The 14,027-nt window shown below is 40.6% G+C and overlaps 1 protein-coding gene across 5 annotated transcripts in view; it reads right to left on the minus strand.

The window, feature by feature from the left end:
- The window catches only part of LOC139762069 (uncharacterized), a 455,708-nt gene that overhangs the window by 303,529 nt on the left and 138,152 nt on the right, over positions 1–14,027 (minus strand). For all 5 annotated transcript variants that reach the window (XR_011715680.1, XM_071686826.1, XM_071686827.1 and 2 more), the window contains one exon: positions 13,255–13,467. Coding sequence is in view for 4 of the 5 variants with exons in the window: in XM_071686826.1 (XP_071542927.1) it covers positions 13,255–13,467 (213 nt within the window). In the remaining variant the exon portion in view is untranslated. The remainder of the gene's footprint in view (positions 1–13,254; positions 13,468–14,027) is intronic.

A 14,027-nucleotide genomic window follows, 5' to 3' on the forward strand; every position in this document is an offset into this window, starting at 1 on the left:
CTAAAGTTTCAAGACCTGCTAACAGATGATGGTCCTTTCAGTAATTAGGTAATGGAAAAATAAACAAAACATAAAAAAAAAAAAAGCATAATGATTTTGATAATTTCAATCCTCCGGAAGCACTGATGACTAAAACAGATATTCAGTGATGATTATGATGGTATAATTACAATGATGCAAGAAACAGAAAAACAACAATTTCTATGAGATAAAAAATTTCCAATAATGGGGAAATTAATGGCAGTACTAACTGGAGGTGCTTTGATTTACATAGGAAGAGAATCATGGAAATAAACTCTTAGAATGTGTTCATGAAAGCTTCCTGTACCAACTTGCTATTAAGGATACTAAAAAGAAAGAATGACACTTCATCAGCAGATGATCTTATTTCCAAGTACAGTTGCCTGGAAACAGCAAACATCACCCATGATATTAATCCTGGGGAAGATGAAATCATGGTGCATGAATCTGATTTTGCAGGTTAGTGAAGAAATAACTATGAAACTAGAAAGCACATCAAACCCCATGAAGAGATACAAGAATGGTAGCTATTCAGAGTTAAACATTTTCTTAGAAATATAAACTAAGAAATGGAATTCCACAATTAGAATACAGATGTTACATGAAGCTTTGTTAGATCCATGAAGAATTTGGTGATAAGTAGGTACCAATGGAAGGAAATGGAGAAAGGGGTAAGGAAAAAAGATATGTGGTTCGACAGGTATCAAAAGGCCACATAAAATAGGGATGTACTATGGAGGAGATATTCACAGCATAAAAGCCAGGTACCATTTGAGAGAAAAAAAACAAAACAGAAGGAGTCACACAGGGAGTGCTCATCATCCTCGAAAGATCAGATTGGGGTGTCAAAACGTGTGTGGATGTAACCAAAATGAGAAAAAAAGAGAGATAGGTAGTATGTTTGAGGAAAGGAACCTGGATGTTTTGGCTCTGAGTGAAACGAAGCTCAAGGGTAAAGGGGAAGAGTGGTTTGGGAATGTCTTGGGAGTAAAGTCAGGGGTTAGTGAGAGGACAAGAGCAAGGGAAGGAGTAGCACTACTCCCACAACAGTAGTGGTGGGAGTATGTGATAGAGTGTAAGAAAGTAAACTCTGGATTGATATGGGTAAAACTGAAAGTGGATGGAGAGAGATGGGTGATTATTGGTGCATATGCACCTGGGCATGAGAATAAAGATCATGAGAGGCAAGTATTTTGGGAGAAGCTGAGTGAGTGTGTTAGTAGTTTCGATGCACGAGATTGGGTTACAGTAATGGGTGATTTGAATGCAAAGGTGAGTAATGTGGTAGTTGAGGGAATAATTGGTGTACATGGTGTGTCCAGTGTTGTAAATGGAAATGGAGAAGAGCTTGTAGATTTATGTGCTGAAAAAGGACTAGTGATTGTGAATACCTGGTTGAAAAAGAGAGGTTTATTTACCTATTTTGCTTTGTCGCTGTCTCCCACATTAGCGTGGTAGCGCAAGGAAACAGATGAAAGAATGGCCCAACCCACCCACATACACATGTATATACATACACGTCCACACACACAAATATACATACCTATACATCTCAACGTATACATATATATATACACACAGACATATACATATATACACATGGACATAATTCATACTGTCTGCCCTTATTCATTCCCATCACCACCTCACCACACATGAAATAACAACCCCCTCCTTCCTCATGTGTGCGAGGTAGCACTAGGAAAAGACAACAAAGGCCCCATTCGTTCACACTCAGTCTCTAGCTGTCATGTAATAAGGCACCGAAACTACAGCTCCCTTTCCACATCCAGGCCCCACAGAACTTTCCATGGTTTACCCCAGAAGCTTCACATACCCTGGTTCAATTCATTGACAACACGTCGACCCCGGTATACCACATCGCTCCAATTCACTCTATTCCTTGAACGCCTTTCACCTTCCTGCATGTTCAGACCCCGATCACTCAAAATCTTTTTCACTCCATCTTTCCACCTCCAATTTGGTCTCCCACTTCTCGTTCCCTCCACCTCTGACACATATATATCCTCTTGGTCAATCTTTCCTTACTCATTCTCTCCATGTGACCAAACTGTTTCAAAACACCCTCTTCTGCTCTCTCAACCTCACTCTTTTTATTACCACACATCTCTCTTACCCTATTATTACTTACTCGATCAAACCACCTCACACCACATGTTGTCCTCAAACATCTCATTTCCAGCACATACACCCTCCTGCGCACATAGCCCATGCCTCACAAACATATAAAATTGTTGAAACCACTATTCCTTCAAACATACCCATTTTTGCTTTCCGAGATAATGTTCTCGACTTCCACACGTTCTTCAACGCTCCCAGAATTTTTGCCCCCTCCCCCACCCTATGATTCACTTCTGCTTCCATGGTTCCATCCGCTGCCAAATCCACTCCCAGATATCTAAAACACTTCACTTCCTCCAGTTTTTCTCCATTCAAACTTACCTCCCAACTGACTTGACCCGCAACCCTACTGTACCTAATAACCTTGCTCTTATTCACATTTACTCTCAACTTTCTTCTTTCACACACTTTACCAAACTCAGGCACCAGCTTTTGCAGTTTCTCACACAAGTCAGCCACCAGCGCTGTTTCATCAGCGAACAACAACTGACTCACTTCCTAAGCTCTCTCATCCACAACATACTGCATACTTGCCCCTCTTTCCAAAACTCTTGCATTCACCTCCCTAACAACCCCATCCATAAACAAATTAAACAACCATGGAGACATCACACACCCCTGCCACAAACCTACATCCACTGAGAACCAATCACTTTCCTCTCTTCCTACACATACACATGCCTTACATCCTCGATAAAAACTTTTCATTGCTTCTAACAATTTGCCTCCCACACCATATATTCTTAATACCTTCCACAGAGCATCTCTATCTACTCTATCATATGCCTCCTCCAGATCCATAAATGCTACATACAAATCCATTTGCTTTTCTAAGTATTTCTCACATACATTCTTCAAAGCAAACACCTGATCCACACATCCTCTACCACTTCTGAAACCACGCTGCTCTTCCCCAATCTGATGCTCTGTACATGCCTTTACCCTCTCAATCAATACCCCCCCATATAATTTCCCAGGAATACACAACAAACATATACCTCTGTAATTTGAGCACTCACCTTTGTCTCCTTTGCCTTTGTACAATGGCACTATGCAAGCATTCTGCCAATCCTCAGGCACCTCACCATGAATCGTACATACATTAAATAAATTTACCAACCAGTCAACAATACAGTCATCCCCTTTTTTAATAAATTCCACTGCAATACCATCCAAATCCGCTGCCTTGCTTGTTTTCATCTTCCGCAAAGCTTTTACTAACTCTTCTCTTAACCCTCTCACTTCCTTAACCCTCTCACTTTGCACACCACCTCCACCAAAACACCCTATATCTGCCACTCCATCATCAAACACATTCAACAAACCTTCAAAATACTCCATCTCCTTCCCACATCACCACTACTTGTTATCACCTCCCCATTAGCCTCCTTCACTGAAGTTTCCATTTGTTCCCTTGTCTTACGCACTTTATTTACCTCCTTCCAAAACATCTTTTTATTCTCCCTAAAATTTAATGACACTCTCTCACCCTAACTCTCATTTGCCCTCTTTTTCACCTCTTGCACCTTTCTCTTGACCTCCTGCCTCTTTCTTTTATACATCTCACACTCATTTGCATTATTTCAATGCAAAAATCGTCCAAATGCCTCTCTCTTCTCTTTCACTAATAATCTTACTTCTTCATCCCACCACTCACTACCCTTTCTAATCTACCCACCTCCCACGCTTCTCATGCTACAAGCATCTTTTGCGCAAGCCATCGCTGCTTCACTAAATACATCCTATTCGTCCCCTACTCCCCTTACGTCCTTTGTTCTAACCTTTTTCCATTCTGTACTCAGTCTCTCCTGGTACTTACTCACACAAGTCTCCTTCCCAAGCTCACTTACTCTCACCACCCTCTTCACCCCAACATTCTCTCTTCTTTTCTGAAAACCCCCACAAATCTTCAACTTCGCCTCCACAAGATAATGATCAGACATCCCTCCAGTTGCAACTCTCATCACATTAACATCCAAAAGTCTCTCTTTCGTGCGTCTATCAATTAACACATAATCCAATAACGCTCTCTGGCCATCTCTCCTACTTACATACGTATACTTATGTATATCTCACTTTTTAAACCAGGTATTCCCAATCACCAGTCCTTTTTCACCACATAAATCTACAAGCTATTCACATTTCCATTTACAAAACTGAACACCCCATGTATACCAATTATTCCCTCAATTGCCACATTACTCACCTTTGCATTCAAATCGCCCATCACTATAACCCGGTCTCGTGCATCAAAACTACTAACACACTCATTCAGCTGCTCCCAAAACACTTGCCTCTCATGATCTATCGTCTCATGCCCAGGTGCACATGCACCAATAATCACCCATCTCTCTCCATCAACTTTCAGTTTTACCCATATCAATCAAGAGTTTACTTTCTTACACTCTATCAGATTCTCCCACCACTCCTGTTTCTGGAGTAGTGCTACTCCTTCCCTTGCACTTGTCCTCTCACTAACCCCTGACTTTACTCCCAAGACATTCCCAAACCACTCTTCCCCTTTACCCTTGAGCTTCGTTTCACTCAGAGCCTAAACATCCAGGTTCCTTTTCTCAAACATACTACCTATCTCTCCTTTTTTCTCATCTTGGTTACATCCATACACATTTAGACACCCCAATCTGAGCCTTCGAGGAGGATGAACACTCCCCGCGTGACTCCTTCTTCTGTTTCCCCTTTTAGAAAGTTAAAATACAAGGAGGGGAGGGTTTCTAGCCCCCCGCTCCCGTCCCCTTTAGTCGCCTTCCATGACACATGAGGAATGCATGGGAAGTATTCTTTCTCCCCTATCCCCAGGGGAGAGGTATATATAAATATACCTATGTAAGTAGGAGAGATGGCCAGACAGCGTTATTGGATTACGTGTTAATTGATAGGCATGCGAAAGAGAGGCTCTTGGATGTTAATGTGCTGAGAGGTACAACTGGAGGAATGTCTGATCATTATCTTGTGGAGGTGAAGGTGAAGATTTGTAGAGGTTTTCAGAAGAGAGAATGTTGGGGTGAAAAGAGTGGGGAGAGTAAGTGACCTTGGGAAGGAGACTTGTGTGAGGAAGTACCAGGAGAGACTGAGTACAGAATTGAAAAAGGTGAGAACAAAGGACGTAAGGGGAGTAGGGGAGGAATGGGATGTATTTAGGGATGCAGTGATGGCTTGCGCAAAAGATGCTTGTGGCATGAGAAGAGTGGGAGGTGGGCAGATTAGAAAGGGAAATGAGTGGTGGGATGAAGAAGTAAGATTATTAGTGAAAGAGAAGAGAGAGGCATTTGGACATTTTTCGCAGGGAAATAATGCAAATGAATGGGAGATGTATAAAAGAAAGAGGCAGGAAGTCAAGAGAAAGGTGCAAGGGGTGAAAAAGAGGAAGAGGGCAAATGAGAGTTGGGGTGAGAGAGTATCATTAAATTTTAGGGAGAATAAAAAGATGTTTTGGGAGGAGGTAAAGAAAGTGTGTAAGACAAGGGAACGAATGGGAACTTCAGTGAAGGAGGCTAATGGGGAGGTGATAACAAGTAGTGGTGATGTGAGAAGGAGATGGAGTGAGTATTTTGAAGGTTTGTTGAATGTGTTTCATGATAGAGTGGCAGATATAGGGTGTTTTGGTTGAGGTGGTGTGCAAATTGAGAGGGTGAGGGAAAATGATTTGGTAAACAGAGAAGAGGTAGTAAATGCTTTGCAGAAGATGAAAGCAAGCCATGCAGCGGGTTTGGATGGTATTGCAGTGGAATTTATTAAAAAAAGGGGTGACTGTATTGTTGACTGGTTGGGAAGGTTAATATTTAATATTAAGATATGTACTCCTGAATCAGGAGTTGTGGGAGTATGTGATAGAGTGTAAGAAAGTAAATTCTAGATTGATATGGGTAAAACTGAAAGTTGATGGAGAGAGATGGGTGATTATTGGTGCATATGCACCTGGGCATGAGAAGAAAGATCATGAGAGGCAAGTGTTTTGGGAGCAGCTGAATGAGTGTGTTAGTGGTTTTGATGCACGAGACCGGGTTATAGTGATGGGTGATTTGAATGCAAAGGTGAGTAATGTGGCAGTTGAGGGAATAATTGGTATACATGGGGTGTTCAGTGTTGTAAATGGAAATGGTGAAGAGCTTGTAGATTTATGTGCTGAAAAAGGACTGGTGATTGGGAATACCTGGTTTAAAAAGGGAGATATACATAAGCATACGTATGTAAGTAGGAGAGATGGCCAGAGAGCGTTATTGGATTACATGTTAATTGATAGACGCACGAAAGAGAGACTTTTGGATGTTAATGTGCTGAGAGGTGCAACTGGAGGGATGTCTGATCATTATCTTGTGGAGGCAAAGGTAAAGATTTGTGGGGGTTTTCAGAAACGAAGAGAGAATATTGGGGTGAAGAGAATGGTGAGAGTAAGTGAGCTTGGGAAGGAGACTTGTGTGAGGAAGTACCATGAGAGACTGAGTACAGAATGGAAAAAGGTGAGAACAATGGAAGTAAGGGGAGTGGGGGAGGAATGGGATGTATTTAGGGAAGCAGTGATGGCTTGCGCAAAAGATGCTTGTGGCATCAGAAGCGTGGGAGGTGGGTTGATTAGAAAAGGTAGTGAGTGGCGGGATGAAGAAGTAAGATTATTAGTGAAAGAAAAGAGAGAGGCATTTGGACGATTTTTGCAGGGAAAAAATGCAAATGAGTGGGAGAGGTATAAAAGAAAGAGGCAGGAGGTCAAGAGAAAGGTGCAAGAGGTGAAAAAGAGGGCAAATGAGAGTTGGGGTGAGAGAGTATCATTAAATTTCAGGGAGAATAAAAAGATGTTTTGGAAGGAGGTAAATAAAGTGCTTAAGACAAGGGAGCAAATGGGAACTTCAGTGAAAGGGGCTAATGGGGAGCTGATAACAAGTACTGGTGATGCGAGAAGGAGATGGAGTGAGTATTTTGAAGGTTTGTTGAATGTGTTTGATGACAGAGTGGCAGATATAGGGTGTTTTGGTCGAGGTGGTGTGCAAAGTGAGAGGGTTAGGGAAAATGATTAGGTAAATAGAGAAGAGGTAGTAAAAGCTTTACCGAAGATGAATGCCGGCAAGACAGCAGGTTTGGATGGTATTGCAGTGGAATTTATTAAAAAAGGGGGTGACTTTATTGTTGACTGGTTGGTAAGGTTATTTAATGTATGTATGATTCATGGTGAGGTGCCTGAGGATTCGCGGAATGCTTGCATAGTGCAATTGTACAAAGGGAAAGGGGATAAGAGTGAGTGCTCAAATTACAGAGGTATAAGTTTGTTGAGTAATCCTGGTAAATTATATGGGAGGGTATTGATTGAGAGGGTGAAGGCATGTACAGAGCATCAGATGTGGTTTCAGAAGTGGTAAAGGATGTGTGGATCAGGTGTTTGCTTTGAAGAATGTATGTGAGAAATACTTAGAAAAACAAATGGATTTGTATGTAGCATTTATGGATCTGGAGAAGGCATATGATAGAGTTGATAGAGATGCTCTGTGGAAGGTTTTAAGAATATATGGTGTGGGAGGCAAGTTGTTAGAAGCAGTGAAAAGTTTTTATCGAGGATGTTAGGCATGTGTATGTGTAAGAAGAGAGGAAAGTGATTGGTTCTCAGTGAATGTAGGTTTGCGGCAGGGGTGTGTGATGTCTCCATGGTTGTTTAATTTGTTTATGGATGGGGTTGTTAGGGAGGTGAATGCAAGAGTTTTGGAAAGAGGGGTAAGTATGCAGTCTCTTGTGGATGAGAGAGCTTGGGAAGTGAGTCAGTTGTTGTTCGATGATGATACAGCACTGGTGGCTGATTCATGTGAGAAACTGCAGAAGCTGGTGACTGAGTTTGGTAAAGTGTGTGAAAGAAGAAAGTTAAGAGTAAATGTGAATAAGAGCAAGGTTATCAGGTACAGTAGGGTTGAGGGTCAAGTCAATTGGGAGGTAAGTTTGAATGGAGAAAAACTGGAGGAAGTAAAGTGTTTTAGATATCTGGGAGTGGATCTGGCAGCGGATGGAACCATGGAAGCGGAAGTGAATCAAAGGGAGGGGGAGGGGGCTAAAATTCTAGGAGCATTGAAGAATGTTTGGAAGTCGAGAACATTATCTCGGAAAGCAAAAATGGGTATGTTTGAAGGAATAGCGGTTCCAACAATGTTGTATGGTTGCGAGGCCCGGGCTATGGATAGAGTTGTGCACAGGAGGGTGGATGTGCTGGAAATGAGATGTTTGAGGACAATATGTGGTGTGAGGTGGTTTGATCGAGTAAGTAATGTAAGGGTAAGAGAGATGTGTGGAAATAAAAAGTGTGTGGTTGAGAGAGCAGAAGAGGGTGTTTTGAAATGGTTTGGTCACATGGAGAGAATGAGTGAGGAAAGATTGACCAAGAGGATATTTGTGTCAGAGGTGGAGGGAACAAGGAGAAGTGGGAGACCAAATTGGAGGTGGAAAGATGGAGTGAAAAAGATTTTGAGTGATCGGGGCCTGAACATGCAGGAGGGTGAAAGGCGTGCAAGGAATAGAGTGAATTGGAATGATGTGGTATACCGGGGTCGACGTGCTGTCAATGGATTGAACCAGAGCATGTGAAGCGTCTGGGGTAAACCATGGAATGTTAAGTGGGGCCTGGATGTGGAAAGGGAGCTGTGGTTTCGGTGCATTATTACATGACAGCTAGAGACTGAGTGTGAAGGAATGGGGCCTTTGGTGTCTTTTCCTAGCGCTACCTCGCACACATGAGGGGGGAGGGGGTTGTTATTCCATGTGTGGCGAGGTGGCGATGGGAACAAATAAAGGCAGACAGTATGAATTATGTACGTGTATATACGTATATGTCTGTGTGTGTATATATGTGTACAGTGAGATGTATAGGTATGTATATTTGCGTGTGTGGACGTGTATGTATATACATGTGTATGTGGGCGGGTTGGGCCATTCTTTCGTCTGTTTCCTTGCGCTACCTCGCTAACGCGGGAGACGGCAAGAAAGCAAATAATAATATGTACAACTCATGATGAGGTGCCTGAGGATTGGCGGAATGCTTGCATAGTGCCACTGTACAAAGGCAAAGGGGATAAAAGTGAGTGCTCAAATTACAGAGGTATAATAAGAGCGCTGAGTATTCCTGGGAAATTATATGGGAGAGTATTGATTGAGAGGGTGAAGGCATGTACAGAGTATCAGATTGGGGAAGAGCAGTGTGGTTTCAGAAGTGGTAGAGGATGTGTGGATCAGGTGTTTGCTTTGAAGAATGTATGTGAGAAATACTTAGAAAAGCAAATGGATTTGTATGTAGCATTTATGGATCTGGAGAAGGCTTATGACAGAGTTGATAGAGATGCTCTGTGGAAGGTATTAAGAATATATGGCGTGGGAGGCAAGTTGTTAGAAGCAGTGAAAAGTTTTTATCAAGGATGTAAGGCATGTGTATGTGTAGGAAGAGAGGAAAGTGATTGGTTCTCAGTGAATATTGGTTTGCGGTAGGGGTGTGTGATGTCTCCATGGTTGTTTAATTTGTTTATAGATGGGGTTGTTAGGGAGGTGAATGGAAGAGTTTTGGAAAGAGGGGCAAGTATGCAGTCTGTTGTGGATGAGAGAGCTTGGAAAGTGAGTCTGTTGTTGTTCGCTGATGATACAGCGCTGGTGGCTGATTCATGAGAAACTGCAGAAGCTGGTGACTGAGTTTGGTAAAGTGTGTGAAAGAAGAAAGCTGAGAGTAAATGCGCATAAGAGCAAGGTTATTAGGTACAGTAGGGTTGAGGGACAAGTCAATTGGGAGGTAAGTTTGAATGGAAAAAAACTGGAGGAAGTGAAGTGTTTTAAATATCTGGGAGTGGATTTGGCAGCAGTTGGAACCACAGAAGCTAAAGTGAATCATAGGGTGGGGGAGGGGGCAAAAGTTCTGGGAGCGTTGAAGAATGTGTGGAAGTCAAGAACATTATCTCGGAAAGCAAAAATGGGTACGTTTGAAGGAATAGTGGTTCCAAGAATGTTATATGGTTGTGAGGTGTGGGCTATGGACAGAGTTGTACAGAGGAGGGTGGATGTGCTGGAAATGAGATGTTTAAGGACAATATGTGGTGCGAGGTGGTTTGATTAAGTAATAATAGGGTAAGAGAGATGAGTGATAATAAAAAGAGTGTGGTTGAGAGAGCAGAAGGGGGTGTTTTGAAATGGTTTGGTTACATGGAGAGAATGAGTGAGGAAAGATTGACAAAGAGAATATATGTGTCAGATGTGGAGGGAACGAGAAGTGGGAGACCAAATTGGAGGTGGAAAGATGGAGTGAAAAAGATTTTGAGTGATCGGGGCCTGAACATGCAAGAGGGTGAAAGGCATGCAAGGAATAGAGTGTATTGGAACAATGTGGTATACCTGGGTCGACATGCTGTCAATGGATTGAACCATGGCATGTGAAGCGTCTGGGGTAAACCATGGAACATTCTGTGGAGCCTGGAAGTGGAAAGGGAGCTGTGGTTTTGGTGCATTATTACATGACAGCTAGAGACTGAGTGTGAATGAAAGTGGCCTTTGTTGTCTTTTCCTAGCGCTACCTTGCGCACATGAGGGGGGGAGGGGGTTGTTATTTCATGTGTGGCGGGGTGGCAATGGGAATTAATAAAGGCAGACAGTATGAATTATGTACAAGTTTATATATGTATATGTCTGTGTGTGTATGCATATGTATACGATGAGATTTTATAGGTTTGTATATTTGCGTGTGTGGACGTGTATGTATATACATGTGTATGTGGGTGGGTTGGGCCATTCTTTTCGTCTGTTTCCTTGCACTACTTTGCTAACGCGGGAGACAGCGACAAAGCAATATAAAGTAAATAAATAAATAATAAATAAACAAATATGCAAGAGGAGAACACAAAATTAAAGCTCTAATAAGAATTTATTACAGGTAAATCAGTTGTTAAAAAACATATAAAATAAATCAAAAAGACTTAATGGGGAAACCTCTTGAAACAAACAGTTGAAATATGCAAATACCTGAATGAAATCTTTCATATCTTATTCCAAGTAACTGACATGTTTCCCAATACCAATGAGATGGTATGGGAAAAAAAGGCAGTGGAAAGTATTAGATTTGTTAGGCAAAACAAAGTTAAGATATTGCAGGATCTAGATCCACATATGGCATATTGATCTTGTACATAAGTGACCAAATATTCCTGACAGGCTACATGATATGCTAAAAAAAGGAAAAATGATGGAAGAGAATGAGTGTTATTAGATATCTAATCTTAAGAAAGGAAATAGGGAAAAGCATTGAACCTCTGGCCAGAAGCTGTAGTAAACTTGGTCAGTAAACTGTTTGAAAAAATAATCAGTAACCATGTGGATGATTACTTGCAAAGGAACGACAATGCATGACAGAGACAGCACAAGTTCAAAGGAAAGAGGTTACATAAAACAAATCTTCTAGACTTCTATGACAGAGAGAGCATTGGCCTATATAAAGAGATGGGTGGGTGGACTGTGTATTCTTGGACTACCAAAAGGCATTTGACATTGTAACATACAGGAGATGGTTTGAAATTAAGATGAACAGGCATGCATAAGGGTGGAATTCCTTTAATGGATCAATAATCATTAGAGTGGCAGACAAAAGAAAGACTTGTCAAAGATGTATTTTCAAAATGAGTAGTTTAACCACTGGCATCACACAGTGCTCAGTCTTAGGGCTGTTGCTATTCCTGATATACATAAAGGACTGCAAAGAATTATCTGAATCATCTTAAATACATTTACAAAAGATGAAGTCATGAGTGTCCAGGGACTTGAATATGTTTCTAGTGTGGTCGGCTTTATGGTTGATGAAGTACAGTCTGACAAAAGTGCTAAAGACGAGTCACAGTGAAAGAAACTGAATTATGGAGAGCATCTAGCAAAAAACAAATTCCATGAATGCATGTACAAAAAGGAAGTGGCAGTTGATATATTTGTAGGCTAATGCCAAAACATGACATGAAGGAACTATTATGGGACTAAATTACTACTTGAAAACTGAATTGCTTTATGTATATCGACAAAAAAGTTTTGAAAAAATATCTAAAGCACATAAATGACCTAAATTTGAGTGCTTTTCACCAGATTGGTCCTGCTATTTTAAGAAATATGTAGATCTGATAGAGAGTGCTTAAAAGAATGTTAAATAAAGTGACCACAAAATACAAGGGACAAGTTGCAAGAATAGGCGAGAAGCCAAGAATTTTCCCACACTGGAAGAAAGAGGAGATGAAAAGAGAATAAGGGGTGACATGACTCTAATTTCAAAGTTTCTAAATCAATTTCAAAATTTTTGAAGATAAGAAGTCCTTTAAAACCTAGCAAAGAAAGATCACGGAAAGGACACAAGATGAAAAAATATTAAAAAACTGTGATGAAGCACTAATAATAGTACTAGAATTGTGAATGCATGGAAAACTATACAAAAAAACTGTGAATGCACTCATTTTTAAGAGTTACAACAAAATTCTTGGGTAGTTAAGAAAGCTTACTAAAGGAGGCCCTACAAGTGTAGAGTTTCTCCCTTATATTGCTTAAATAGATGACAACATAGGTAACCACTATCTTTATAAAATGATTGGGCTGTCACATTCTTTAAAAAATCATAAAAACATTACTATGCCTTACTCTCTTATTCCCATACCTATTCACATTCAGCTCTTTCTCTTTAAGACTGTAATTTAATGCAATGGCTTCATTCTATCAACATTTCAATTACATATACTTTCTTGAAATTGATTCAAGGCACAATAAAAAAAAAGAAAAAGCAGGTCATCATGAACAGGTGTATTTTCTTAGATGATCCAGTAGCTTCAGCTTACTGCATTACACAATGCCATATATCAGTACCAAACAGTAAAAAAAATATTTCAAAGACAAAGTAAAAGAATTACTACACAGTGCAAAGTAGAAGAATTACTACACTGTGATTTTTTTTAAATGTCTTAGATCAGCTCATCAGCTTCAATCACCTACATTATTATGTACAAACATAAAAGTGACTGCTTTGTTCTGAAAATATCTTGGATGAGTCATCATATGGCAGAAACAAATTATTACTTAAAACTACAAGTTCATTCTACATACCTTGATCAAACTTGATTATGAAGGTTTTTGAAGCCAATTTGTAGTCCCCATTTTCATTCACGGCCGTGAAATAGATATGGAAGAGTCCATCATCCATTTTAGCAGCATAGCCTGCAACATGTTGGATAGCAGAACTCTGAAGGTGATCCCTCAGTAGCTCCACCACATGAGCAAGAGGTAATGTCCCGCTATGGTTGATTGTCACCTCAGCTCCTGCACAGAAATGTGTCATGACTATAACAGACTCATAGAGTATTATATCTCATGAAGTCATCACAAGGATACCACAGCAATAGGTTGATTTATGATTAACAAGCATTTTTTGATTTGTTATCAATTTTTTGATGTACAAAAGTAAATAATCTCCATTAAAGGCAGTATCTATGCTGTATAGCTAAGCCACTGACTGTCAATTCTTAATCTTTTATGCTGTATAGCTAAGCCACTGACCGTCAATCCTTAATCTATCTTATTTATCTATACTTACTCCAAGACCAATTTCTATGAGAGTCCTGGTGTCACCTGGACCTTCCAACAGGCTCCTGCATCCCAAGGGATATAGTAAGAGGGAAATGAAGAATTGTATTCCCAGTGATACTGCTTCACCAAAGAAGACTTTTCCCTGATGGTGTAACCTCAAGCAGGTGGAGTCTGGTAACACCTCAACACTGTTTATATGTAAGTTGGTCCCTAAATATACATCCAGTCTCCTTATCACAAGTAACACTTGACAACATTTAATTCACACAACTCATTCTTCACAACTCTTAGTT

This window comes from Panulirus ornatus, chromosome 3 (assembly GCF_036320965.1).
Source record: "Panulirus ornatus isolate Po-2019 chromosome 3, ASM3632096v1, whole genome shotgun sequence".
Taxonomy (NCBI): Eukaryota; Metazoa; Arthropoda; class Malacostraca; order Decapoda; family Palinuridae; genus Panulirus; species Panulirus ornatus.